Consider the following 14,448-nt stretch of genomic DNA (forward strand, 5'->3'; position numbering starts at 1 on the left):
TTCTGAATTCTGGATTTTCAACCTTGAGAGTTGTAGTATTATGGTTTTATGGTTTATCTAGGATTTAATGGAATCAAGTACAAATTATAGTATTTTAAAAGTTTCTAGGTGCTTTTTACATTCCAATAAATATATGTAACAATACATTTTCATAAAGGACTAGTTAAGGGGCCAGTAAGCATGCTTTTCTTCATACCAAGTAACTTTTGTTTTCTGTTTTTGAAATTTACAATGTCCAACCCTTCGAAGCAATAACAATAGAATATTTTTCTATCTACAGATATGTAAGATTGTAGAATCGAGTCTAAGTTTAATTTACAAACAACCACTCCACCACTATCCAGAATCCTCGTACTATTACTTATTTATTCTAATTTTATTTATAGCATAAAACACATACCATTTTTTACAAGTATAAATCATAAATTTCTTGTTTTACGTTACATTAACTCAACTTTAATTAGTCAATTCTACTTTTCTTATTTTCTACTTTCTAGTTTCTTAATTAATATTTTATTTGTGTCATTATATTTCCTTATATTGCCTTATATTTCCAAATATTAAACAAAACATTATTTTATCCATGTTGATAAAATAATACGGTATTTTTTGATGAATAAATTAATCGTCGATTAAGTTAATTTAGCCGCACTCACCTTCAACGTAAGGCGATGTGCAAGGAGAACAAAACGAATGATCGCGGCATCGAGGAGCAACATATCGTCGTCCAATAGCGACCGTTTCCCGAGTTAGGGACCGACCCGGTTGGTAGAGCGACGGAGAACGTTTTCACGCCACGCGCCGCGCCGCTGCCGCCGTCCGCGAGTTCGCGCAGTGTGCGCGCCTGGCCGCAAACGGACCGTAGGTTACGTGCGTTAAGTGCGTGTGCCGTTCGCGGAACCGTTGCTCGCATCGCCGCGACTCTTCGCTCGCCGTCGTCGTCCGTCGTCGTCGCCTCCGAACGTTTCCCGCGTGGTTCGACAGCGAAGGGCCGCTACTCGCTGACGTGATCGTGGCTCGACACATGGCACGTTGACTCCCGGCGACGAGGAGCCGAGCCGAGCCGAGAGTGGAGAGCGGGCAGGAAAACGAGAGCCGGAAAAAGAGTACCGCGCGCGCGGCCCAGCCTCCTCGCGAGTGCGTGCGTGCGTGCGTGCGTCGCGCGCGTGTGTATCTACTATTTCTGCGTCCCGCTAGGATCCCGAGATTCCCGAGGAAGCGGCGGAAGACCGACCAGCCAGGATGACCAGCGGCGAGGAGACGGGCAAGAGTGTAATGAACGTCGAGACCGTGTATCGCGAGGTCAACGCCAAGAACGGTTGGGCGTCTTTCTATCAGGTGAGAAAGGCAGGAACGCGGGTGCACGCGGGTGAAGGAAGGAAGCAAGGAAGGAAAGAAAGAAAGAAAAAGCGACGGAAGGGGAGGGCGAGAAACGGCTCTTCCGCTCGGCGACGCGCTCTTCCGCTACCGTTTCCGCGGAGCGGTGGAATCACGCGATTCTCCGATGCCTTCGAGGCTGAGTGCTGACACGTCGCCGTGCCGCCGGCTCCTCGTCAATTCGCCGCGCACTTTCTCTCTCTTTCCGTCTCCTCACTCCTGACTTGCTCTCTTTCTCCCTCTCGCGCGCGCGCGCGCGCGCGGACTCTAGCGTCCCGCGTTATCGCTCTTTTCCACGGCCGCCTTGTTTTCCCTCGCTCTCTCGTAAAACGCTCTCGTGTGTCACGTCTGTCAGAATTCTCGTTTCTCGACCGAGAGACCGAGCGTCGTCCGTGGAGTCATCCCCCGGCACGGGGGATTCACTCAGCCGGATTCTCTCCTCACGCACGAGCGGTGATAACCGTCATCCCGATAAGATCGGGACGCGAACGTCATGTGCACGCGGAGACGCATACATATTTTTTTTTGCTTCTAAATGAGGGATTCAATTCGAATTCGCGAGGCTTCGGTCTCCCCGATCAGCGATTTCTCTCTCTCTCGGTACGACGAGAATATGTTCAAGGCGTTTCTTTATTGTGTCTACGGTCGATAGTAGCCCCGTGACGTTCCATGCGTCAACACGGAGACAATAGGCAGTAAAGTAATACCGTTCGATTCCCGAGACACGCGCGGATTCGCCGAACGCGATACGGCTGCCGTGTTATTACACCGCCGGATGCTAGCTGCTAGCAGGGGATTCGCGCGACGCCGACGCCGAGAGAAAACGCGAGTCGCACCGTGGATTTACGGTGCTGATCGATTTAAATTGCGGAAGGAAAGGGATTTCACGGGAGAGAGACCCCCGGGTGAGCCGAGAATCGACGACGCACGCACGTGTATAACGTGCGATTGTACTCGTCAAGGTCAGGCTTCCAACTTGGAAGTACGTATTTAGCGATCGCACAATTTCTCCGAAGTGTAACATGAGAAACGACTCGTAATTGTTCGTATTGTACATTTTGGAGCAATAATATTATGAGATATGCTATTGTATTAATTTATTCAGTATAATTAATTGATTCAGTACTTGTGTCCATTTCAATCAATGTAAGGAAACTTTAATCTTGGTTTAACTTGCTTTTCATCTTTTTCTAATTCTTAGAACTTGTAGAAAAGGATAAGAAGTAAGTTAAAACGAGATTAAAGTTAGTCTACATTGATAGAAATGGGCATTGGTGTTTGAATATGTATTGAAAATCAAAATTGAACTGAATGTTAAAACCTTTCTAAGATTGATTCTTGTTAATTGAGGTTTTTTCATGCTACGGACAAGTTTTGTTTTACAATTTTTGTCTGTGTGAGCGTAACTTTATCAGGATTTTGTAATTTAAAAATTGCTAATCTACAAATGTATGTACTAGCTAGAATGTGCAACAAAAGCGCAATATTTCTTGTTACTCGAATACAACATCTAATTTATCTAATTGATCTAATTTGTCTAATCCATATATATTAACCAGTAATTTGATCGTCTATAAATGTACAAGTAAACATTATTATTTGCTGTGGGTTTGTACATCAGACTTGATTTGCAATTATATTGTACATTTTGGAGCAATAATATTATGAGATATGCGATTATGTTAATTAATTCAATTAGTTAATAACTGAATATGTATTGAAAATCAGCAGCAAAATTAAACTTTGAAATTTTAAATATGTACAAATTTCTATTCATATTTATCTTTAACGTGTTCAATTTAGTCTTATTTACTTGTAAGACAAGTGTTTCTTTGTACGCTAACTCTATCGTTAATGACGCGCTTTTTAATATTTTGCAGAACATACGTAGCGAGTGTGAATCTTTTGATTATACATGCAACGAATCAAAAAAACCACAGAACAAAACCTTGAATCGCTACAGAGATGTGGCGCCGTACGATCACACTAGGATTATACTTAAAAGAGGTGTATGTGATTATATTCACGCCAATCTTATACGGGTAAATATGTTACGTTAGAAGTTATTTCATAGCACAGAATAAGCGACTGGTAATGATAAGACGAGTATATTACATGATTTGTCTGCACATAGGTGGATCACGCTGAAAGGCAATATATCTTGACGCAAGGACCCTTGCCAAATACCGTCAGTCACTTTTGGCTAATGGTATGGGAGCAAAATTGTAGAGCCGTATTGATGTTAAACAAGGTAATCGAGAAGAACCAAATCAAATGTCATCAATATTTCCCATTGGACGATGTAAAACCCACTATGACGTTCGAAGATGTCAGTATAAAAGTGGATTTTATCAGCAAGAAAGAATCGTCGGATTATACTACTAGAACATTACGGTAAGGGAAATACATGTATTACTAACTGTATCATGTTCTCATCGAGATTTGCTTTATAATTAGCAATCGTTCTTAATTTTTCTGCATAAGCATATGTATTTAATGTTTTTAACTTATCTACAGTATAACGGACTTGGAAAGTAACGACAGTAGGGAAATCTTACATTTTCATTATACCACTTGGCCAGACTTTGGAGTACCGCAACGTCCAACAGCCTTTTTACGTTTCTTGGCAGATGTCAGGAAATCAGGAGCATTAGATCAAAATGTTGGCCCACCCGTTGTTCATTGTTCTGCAGGAATAGGAAGATCGGGAACATTTTGCTTGGTTGATGCATGCTTAGTACTGGTATGTGAAACGCGGCAAACGATTTCTGGTTTGCAGGAAACTGCTTTGGCAATCATTAATTACTTGTTCTTTTATTGTAGATTGAAAAATGTGGTTTAAACGCCTTGGATGTGCGGCATGAATTGTTGGCAATGAGACGGTCTCGTATGGGCTTGATACAAACACCCGAACAACTTTGTTTTTCATATGCTGCCATCATTCAGGGAGCAAAACAATTGCCATTCGATAACATGGTAAGTAATCAATAGTCACACAGTGTTATTGTCTAACGAATAGATTATGATAACAATTACAATAGTTTTAAATTTTACAATGTTTTTTTTTTATATTGATATTTTAACGAACATAAGTATCGGTGCATTCTTTTTCTGCAAAGTATGTCTGATTTTATTAAATATAATACGTTTTAGATAAGAAAATGTTTTCAACAAAATTATTTTGATAACAGTAAATTATTGTAATCAAATTTAATCATCGATTTATTGCATTTTACATTTTATTACGTTTTACAGGATCTTAACAACGAAATAACTCATGATGAAATAATAACGACTTATGACGAGATGAATAATAAAAGTAACCATCCATTAGAAAAAGACGACGAACCTCCTCCTCTACCACCTCCAAGAGGAGAATCTTTAACGCGTAGTATTATGGCAGATCTAAGCTCGGATGGTTCGACTGATAACGGTATTTCTCTCTTTCTCATTGTAAAATAAAAATCGTTTTAATGGTTTTAAATGGTTTTTATGCCGTAATAGGTGCCATTAATAAAAAAGAATATGTCAATTACAGATGAAGCAGGTGGACCACCTGATAAACCGCTACCAAGTGAACCACCAAATCATGTAGAATTATCTGATGCAAATCTATCTACATCTGCTACAAATTGTGTAGATGAACAAAACTTAGACGATGGCACGGTACTTGACGAAACTCTTTCCGACGACGCTGAGAACTCTATTGTAACAAACAATTCTCCGTCCAATTTAGACGCGTAAGTAACGTCCTTTAGTAACAAACGCAAATTATTTAATGGTTGTGTTAATGATCATAAATTTTATTCTCTTCAAACAGGAAAGGGGAAGTACGTCGGCGCAAAACGGAAAAGAAAGAACGACTAGCGACACAAGTACGTGAGATGAAACGCCGGCAGAAGGAGATGGAAGAAAGGCAGAAATTCAAGAGGTCATTATTTTACCCCCTTAAAATAAGCTTAGGCATTGGGATCGGTGGGGGTATCATAGCGATCTGTTACTATATGTACATGCGTAGTTAGATCTATCGTATCATATTTAAGGATGTCGTACGTACGTATATATCACCTTTCGAACTATCAGTAACATTTCGATGACTCGCATAAACGAAGAAAGTTATTCTTAATACGCGATTCTATTGCGAAGTTTTAATGACCTAATTTTGGTTGAAACATCTTCGAGAGAGTAACTAAATAAAAGATTTTCGTATCATACGATCGGCAGTAGAATCACATCGCCAGCAATACCGCAAACGATACTGGCTCTATTATTGAAAAAATGAGCAAAAGGAAAAAGAAATAGAGAAAAATAGAAGAAAAAACAATGCTAAGAAGTGCAAGATAGTACAATTTTGAATTGCACTATTGCATATTCGAGTAGTAAGAACAAGAATGGAAACGGATGAAGCAGAAAAGGAGATGAACTTTCGATTTGTATTTTTATATTGTGATTTATTTTATGAGTATCTAGAATGTTAGAATATGTATATGTTCTTTTCACAATTCTTTCATTACATTTGCTGCAAGAAACGAATAGCTTATTACGCATACGCGTTTATGGAAGAAACGTTATTAATGAACATAAGTTAAATTTTACCACACAATTCTTGTAGATAAAATATAAACATACATGAAGAATTGTGTTAACTATCCAGGCAAATTACTCTTGTAGGTAAAATATTTACTCAAGAACTAATATGCAATGCTATATCACAATATAATCATATAACTTTCTAAATATATGATTGTGTGGATTTGCATAAATTTCGACTATCTGATCTTTTTATTTAACGCTCATATAGTAATAAACATAAACACAGAATGAAAATCACAGATATATAAAATTGAATTAAGCGAAAAGTCAATCTAATTGTTGAGTAGCTTTGCTGTTTCCCGCGAATAGATATGTTTCTATCTAGCTAAATTTGATTTAGTTCTTGTTCTTATTATTTACTTAATATGACGATAAATAAGCGAAAGAAAGAAGACAGATTATATCTGTGGTTTTCGTTTAACCGTTTCTAAATGAATAAACTTGATGTTAATATTTCACCAAAATCTAGTTCCGAATGAAGGAGCTAGGATGAAAGACTTATTTCCAAATCATCCTCACAATTCATCACTTTAATTCATGTTTTCAAATAATGTAAGTTTATGTGTTACATTGTGGAGAAGTTTAGAATATAGAGTTTATAGGCACATAATCTTCATTTTTTAAATGAGAATATGGATTCAATGATCTGGAAATAATCTATTCAATTTCTTTAGTAGCGTTAAATGGATATATTAGTGATAGGCCTAGAAAGAATTTGTTAAATGATTTTATTGCAGTTTCATAGATAAATCTTTTTAATTGCTGATTGGAGTAGATTCTACTGTCCTGTATCAAAATCATTTATGAAAATTTAGATCATGCGTATATTATACATTAACACTTCACAAAAAAGTTCAAAAATGTTTCTCATGATAATCTTCAAATTTTTTATTGTTTGGCTATGAGTAAGATATACTTTTTTCTTATTTGCAATCTTTCTATTTTCCTTTTTTGTTACAAGAAAATGTTATATCTCATGCAAATCGCCATCTGGGATGATAATATTTAGTGCAATTACTGATAGTTGAATATACAAGATAATATTTGATCCAACTACTGATATAACTCATATAAATTTGCTGTTGTTCACGCGAATCCTATTTGCACGATGATAGATCGTAGAATCAATTATTTTAATCTGCAACAAGACATTCCTGATGTATCAATAATAGCTTCGAATTTCTTACGCTTACAAAAGGAATTATCTTAGATGCGATCATGCAAAAAGATTGAATTTCCCATGTCAGGAGAATTTTTGCTGATAAATTATTTTTATTTTCTTTCTGTTATTAAATAATTTGCAAAAAGGATATCACGAATTTTTAGTTTGATATAGAAATCGTTGGTAACAGTAAAAGAAAAGACACAGAAATATGCTATAAACAGGCAAAGTGTGTTATTTCCAAGAGTTATTAGTAGATTTCCGTGATATTTTCTTGCTTTGAATCTTTAAATCGAATCCTATTTATGCATTTATATTAATATTCTCATTAAACTTCGAAAATTTAGTAATAAAGTTACGTTCATTGTTAGAGAGAAGTTGGAATGGGTTTAAAACGAAATCTTAGAAAATGTGAATTCCAGCTCATTGCCCAACAGCGTACGTTGCAAGCTGTGCATTGAGCATTGCGGATAAAGACTGAGTACGTCTAATGACTTCTAGGAGGGCAGAAGGTGGGGGAAATAAACGAGCGGTGAAATAACGAAAGTTAAGCCCGCGTATTTCTTAAGTCGAGCTTTTATATAAGCCACTTTGAGAGAAAGACTTGTCAGATCGTGTTCCAATCCAAAGATAAAAGCGTGATGAGAAAATGTGCGTCGCGACGTCTTCAAAAGGTGTGCGTCGCTAAAGCGTATTTTTTACTTTTGTACGTTACTACACACCGTTGGAGCACGATCTCCCAACGAGGTTTTCAGACACGTCGTACTTGCGCATATCGACGTGCTCGTCTTCGCGTGATTATGTACGTTAGAACGTTGCAAAAGAAATTGAATGGAGAACGGAAAGGGAGCGAGAGCAATCTACGTGAAACACGATGTCGAGGGGATATGCAGTATTCTATTGTCAACAACACGTTTTAACTTTACGCACTAATATACTATTGTTATCTAATTTTTATCGAGATATTATTTATGTAAGTGTAAAACCGCAGTCTGCGACGATTCGATTGAAATAAGGAAATGACGCGATTAATCTCGTGACGATCGTTATCACGTCGTTAGCGAAGCGCACCATGGCGTGGAGATCTTTCAATCGTTCCATGCGTCTTGAAATTGAATCGAAGATGTGTCGAAATTCTCGAGGACGGCACATAATTCGCAATCATCCATCCGCCGTTTTACGCATGAAAAAGAACCGAGACGAACGATCGCAGACGCTCATCTCTCCTGTTGTTGGCGATCGCGCGAAGCTTCCGGAAGTGAGACATACGCTCATGAAAGTCTACAGGTCACGAAGACACGGTGCTAATTAAAAGTTCCAAAACCGATGTGCGCTCCGATGTGCGTGCGTGCGTGCGTACGTGCGTGCGTGCGTGGACACGAGATGAGAAGCGCGTGTATGAGAGAGTGAAGGAACGATGAGAGCAGCCACCGATGTTGATCGTGCAACTACACTCATCGAAGCACTATTCGAGAAAATGCGGTTTCGCATTACCATTAGAAATTGAATTTCCCCCGGTTTAAATTTTAAAGTAGTATTTTTCATTTTTATTGTAACGTTTTACATTAGAGAAAACCGTTTTTCTCTTACCGATTATATTAGGTATGACAATCTGATTTTATACGTGATCTAATTATAAGCCTTTGAAAAAGTATCTATATGGACTTCACATTCAGCATCGGACAAGGCATGAAAGAGCAAATCCGGCGACGCATTCTTTTATACTACTCGTGTGCATACAATAGATATAACGTTACATACAAACAAAAAACACAGAAACATAGCTAAGTGCCTACTCGTACAAACAAGGGGAGGGAAGGGAAACCAGAGCGATCGGTGAATAGTGTTACGGTAGCGACTTCTCCCCTTTTTGGAAGAGCATAGTCACCGTGGAAGCGAGCCGTTTTTATTACCCGACAATATATAAATAGATAGTTATCTAGTAAATCTTAGATTGATTTACTCAAAATGGTACTTTCGGTGCTCCTACTATATTTAAGGCAGAGAGAGAATATCGCTTTTCTCAATTATTTTATTTTTTTCGTAATGACAGAATTCGCACAGAATTTTTGTGATTAACGCATTATCTTTGGTAATAAAAAACTTGGTTTTTTTTTTATTTACAAAAAACAGCTCCCTAATCGTAAAAATTGGCAAGACATCTCTGGCATAGAATAATTGTAATGGAAATGCAGGTCTTGCTCGATTATGAAAATTTCTTACATCTTATTATAATAATTTTTTTATTAAGGTCCTATAAAGAAAGACCATTTTGAATCAATCAATCTACCATAATCTCCGGATTGCCGAGCGATCGTGTATATCAGGGTAACGACGGAATGCGAGCGATAAAGTCGAGTAGAATCGATTTTATATCATTAACTAGGCGCGCTTGATCTTGCGTAAGGAAATTTTGACAGCCGCAGGAACTTACGTCTCCAATTTAAAGCAATATATGTGGATCATCGTGGCGATATCGAACGTTTACGATTTGATCGATACGCTTGGCAGCCGGATTAATAATAATAAGAATCGAGTGTACACATTAGGCAGATGTAAGAATGGCGAGACAGAGAAAATTGACGACCCTTGATTCTTATATAGAAGCGCACCAGCTAGAGCATACATTTTATAAATCATGGTCGTTTAATCTACATATTGCATCCTTTATATACGACGGGGCCTTTTTACAGTTACTGACGATTATCAATCGTTGATTATCGACGCGAAAAAAAAAATGGATTTATCTTAATATGAAAAATAGATAACTGTGAGCGTGCTTTTCAAAGGATTAAGACAAAAGTATGTGAAGGTGGAGAAAACTGTACGCTTGTGCGATTAATCGACTATCAATCTTGCAAAATAAACAATTTATTTTTATAGTTTTTTTTAATTCTATCAAAGATCGTAGGTAGAAAACGAGAAAATGCAAGAAAAATTTGTAAAATTTACTAATAGAATCAAAACGAAATCTGGCTATGCGTTGAGATGATTATGTAGAAGAACATAATTTCTTTTTACGTTGTTTTGATACTTACATATATTAAAAGTATTTCGAAGATTTAAAAAAATAACCGATTAAAAAATCGCACAGCGTCGGTAAGGGCAATATTTCTCTAGTCCATTCTGCATCTTGCACAACTCGAACTGTAGTTACATTTACGATGTATCGTTGTAGAATTATAGCGTCGAATGGTATTTTAATGTATAGAAAACTGAATGCACAGAGTAAAAGAAGGAAAACGGAAACTGGAAGCGTGTGTGAAAGAAAGAATTGGGTAAAGAAAAGAAAGAAAATAGGTGAAGAGAGGAGCGAAGCGCGTAGAGTATTGTCTCAATTTGTTGCACAAATTACCAGCAAAAATCTACAAATTATCTGAAACTATTAAGCACTTTTAAATATAAAGTCTTATTAATTTCTTGAAGAGTGAAATACGTATTTTTTTTAGAAATATTTTTGTTTCTAGAAAGTCTATTCTCTAATATTTCTTTGTTAACAAACAAGCGTTATTCGTTGAGTTCTAATTATCAGACGTATCAGATTAGATCTATCTACTTACATATAATTAGCTGATATGATTAGCTGAAGATCGCAACGTTAAACCGTTCCTCTCTTTCGCCTGAATTTCATGAGAGACGAATTACACGGATAGGCATTGGATGACACATGAAGATTTGCATACAATAAAATTATTTATAACAAAAGTAACGAAACGGCAAAATCAATGCTCTCGCGAATACGCACGTGCATCAGGCCGCTTCGTTCGAAATGGTTCCCTCCTACGAGAACACATTCTAGAGGCTGTACTTGGCAGATATTTTACACAACTCGAAGTAGCGTTGTGAGAGTAGGATCTTTTGCATTGTAGATTTCATACACCATAAATTTAAAACACGTAATTCTTACAATTGTGCATTTTTCACCGCGAACTTATTTTCGCAAAATACATTTCTGTGGAGAGTCCGGATTCATGTACTATGGATTCAGGTAATACAGATGTTTTTTTACGAATCATCGACGCAAGTATAGTAGATCCCAGACAATCATGGCGAAGGCATCTCAAATTGTTTAATCGGATATACTTTCTTTTGTTTATATCCTTATATTAGAAAGACATAAATTTGATTACAATTAATGTAGTAGATTATTGATTATTCGTTAAATTTGTAGGAATATTTTGTTTAGTACGTTTCGTTCTAATGCCCGATGATCCATCAAAAAAATTCAGCGTTTACCAGGAGTACCTTAAAATCTTAATAAAAATCACTATGTTTTCCATCTATTTGCATCTATATATTTTATTTGTGACTAGCGTGTTCGATTTTGGTTCGTAAGCAATGTTGATAATTGGCGACTCTTGGTACGCATATTATTTTCCAATTAGATTAGTCTCTCGGCGACAATAACGGCTGTACTAGTATCAGTGTTTGAATATTATTTTGAATTAGCCACGAATCTCATTTTCGTAAATGTACGAATTGCTGATAGCTAATGATAATAGTACATCGGTTATTGATATCTTTCTCTACCTTAGAGTTGAGTGATTGAATCGTTTATTTCGAAAATTATAAATACAACATTAAAAATTGCATTAAAATTTTTTTTTTTTTTCATAAATTGTCAATTCTTGATATTGCAGAATTAAAGTTATATGATTTTCGAAATAAACGGCTCGATTTAAATGATCCCAGATGATCCCGATTCTGTCCTATCTTGCAATCTGGATTCGAGATTCTCAAATCGCATAAATCCCGAGACATTTGCATATATATTTATGAGCGATGCGAACAGTCCCCCTCGAATTATTACCCAGCGCAAATTATTTTACCCTCGTTTGTCATTTCGTACTTAGTCTTTCACGTCTAACTAAAGCCCGTAGAGATCCTTATCTGATGATTTCTTTCAGATCAAAAAGCGAAACTACCGAAAGCGGCGAATCTGTGCACAAGGAGGCTGAATCCACCATCTAAATTGAAAGAAAAAAAAGAAAAAACCGTCCTTCCATAGAATAATTCTCCGTTGTGTGCCTTGTCATACTTTAAAGAGAACCATACCAGACATGGAGAATCTGTTTCAGTACAATAAAACTACTTAATAGAAAAAAATAAATCAGACTGTTTGCTACACAGAAATATGATGTATGCATATTTGTTTTCGCGAACTCTCGAGTCCTGGACTATAATATATTTAATAAACGACTCACGATTTTCGTTCTTTCCTGGTGTTTAGGTGATTTCATTAAAATCATCAAATGATTCATAAGGTGATTTCGTCACCTAGAAAATGGGTGATTTTGCAAACTGAAAAGAACCAAGAATTTTTAATTCACATCTTTTACAGTACATTAATTAATGTATATTGTAAGAGAAGCATAAAAATAAACGAAATCGTAAAGAATAAAAATTGAGCAATAAATGCATGGCATTTATGACATTGACATACTTTCGCCATTTTCTTTATTTTTGATTTGTCGATAATTCGTTTCCCTTATATGGTTATTATTCTATCAAAACTTGAATTTTTTATTATATATTAATAAGTAGAAAGAATGTTTTTTAACTTACGAGTTATTGTGCAATATTGATAAGAACAAGATTAAATTTTCACATATGCTGTGATGTAATAATGTGTAACGTTATATGAACGTGTGGCGTTCTAAAACGGCTCTCTCTTATGTCATACATCACGTGAAGATCTAATGACTACATCTTAGATAATAAAATATTTAACAAGAATATATCTTGTAAAACATTAAGAATAAAATAAATTATGAAATTCATTCTTATTATTCTGATTAAAATTGACAATAATAATAATCGACAAATATAATAATAAAGTAATCATATATGCACGGTTAATTATGGTATATTACGACTTTTTGACGTAGAAGCAATCCCCTGTACATCGAATATCTTAATTATTTTCAATATTACTTTTTCATTATCATAAAAAAATATATATTAGCTGACAAAATCTAGTTAACAGTTTTTTAAAATTAGTTTTTAATTCTAAATTTGATAAAATCAATGAAATATGTTGGCAATTATATTCTAATAAAAGACCTAGACAAAAAATAGAATTTTCGAATACAATAATATTTAAATACTTGAATCTACAGCAAAAGGAAATTAGGAAAAACTATATATACCTAAATAAGATGTATTTTATAAGATGGGAAATACACCTTCGATACAAGCAAGAATATGGCAAAATGTTCTAGATTTTGTCGCCTTGTTTTGATGAGTGTATATTTGCGCGGTAATTTTGAGGAATCTCGTGCCAAGTACACACGAAGCGAAACCGTCAGTATTTTACGCGTAAACAGACAAATATCGAGGAGGACGTTCCTTTGTAGTCAAGTTAACACTTGCCAGCTAGGCCGGCAAAACAAAAAGCAACATAATAAACTCAGGATAGATCGACGATGTTGTCGTGTGGTCGTGTCTACCTGGTTTACCAGGTCAGTTATCATCCGTCGTAGAACGTCATTGTATAATTAGCGTGCTCTGGTTTGACGTCATTGTTCCATATAAATACCGAATGCCCGATCTCGGCCACCATAAACTCACGAGAGAGCTGCCTACGACGTGCTATTGTACTCTTAACAGACGATTCATATTGAGACTACTTCCTCTTTTGAGTAACGATATCTCGAACGTGTGGAAGTGATCGTCATTTTCTTATAAAGTATCGTCGATATAATCAGTATCTTCAAATATAGAATGGTAAGTAGGTATATCTATCTTGAATTTAAATAGATTCACGTGTTAATTGTTGCCGTTGAATGTACAATTTTTGTATTACGAATCTAACAATCTTTCGTATAATTTATGAAAAAAATTTTCGTGAAAATAATTAAAAAATAAATGAATTCCGCAATTTGTTCGAACGTTTGTGAAAATGTCAAAAGCAAGACCGTTTTATTCTAATGATATATTCATCCATATGTCGGAGATATATTTTATACCGTACTGGAGCATTTTTTAAAGATACCTAATAAGTTTTATTTAGAATAAAAATGTTGGGATTCTTCAAACACAGATTATCGATTATTCGCGAATCTTTAGATGTCTATCGATGCTATATGAATATAAAGGCGCTATCTTTTCTTCTTTTTTAGATGGCTATCACATTCATTGGTTTTGTTCTGCTGCTCGTCGCCTGCTCTTACGCATTACCTCTTAGAACGGCGAGCATGTATGGTTCTCCCTTGCTTGTTGTGCCAATAATCGTTCAGGAACTCGACGATTCCCGAGCTTTGATAAACGAGGAACCGATGTACGCGTTAGACGACGGCAACCTCAACATCGAGAAA

At 36.2% G+C, this 14,448-nt stretch overlaps 2 protein-coding genes across 4 annotated transcripts in view; one reads left to right on the top strand and one right to left on the bottom strand.

Annotated features, from left to right (window-relative positions):
* The window catches only part of LOC139811310 (uncharacterized), a 54,151-nt gene that overhangs the window by 26,140 nt on the left and 13,563 nt on the right, over positions 1–14,448 (bottom strand). The gene's annotated exons all lie outside the window — the stretch shown is intronic.
* LOC139811304 (tyrosine-protein phosphatase non-receptor type 1-like) lies at positions 778–12,348 on the top strand. 3 transcript variants are annotated; one of them, XM_071775498.1, is made up of 9 exons: positions 1,846–2,359; positions 3,258–3,419; positions 3,512–3,771; positions 3,895–4,120; positions 4,201–4,353; positions 4,633–4,810; positions 4,916–5,117; positions 5,198–5,308; positions 12,040–12,348. In XM_071775498.1, the coding sequence occupies exons 1-9, from the start codon at positions 2,153–2,155 to the stop codon at positions 12,101–12,103; spliced, it is 1,563 nt and encodes a 520-aa protein (XP_071631599.1). In that variant the 5' UTR covers positions 1,846–2,152; the 3' UTR covers positions 12,104–12,348. The 3 variants fall into 3 exon arrangements, with proteins under 3 accessions (XP_071631600.1, XP_071631598.1, XP_071631599.1); XM_071775499.1 differs by lacking the exons at positions 1,846–2,359; positions 12,040–12,348 and adding an exon at positions 778–1,338 and having other exon boundaries at positions 5,198–11,413; XM_071775497.1 differs by lacking the exon at positions 12,040–12,348 and having other exon boundaries at positions 1,803–2,359; positions 5,198–11,413.

Source organism: Temnothorax longispinosus, chromosome 4, assembly GCF_030848805.1.
Source record: "Temnothorax longispinosus isolate EJ_2023e chromosome 4, Tlon_JGU_v1, whole genome shotgun sequence".
Taxonomy (NCBI): Eukaryota; Metazoa; Arthropoda; class Insecta; order Hymenoptera; family Formicidae; genus Temnothorax; species Temnothorax longispinosus.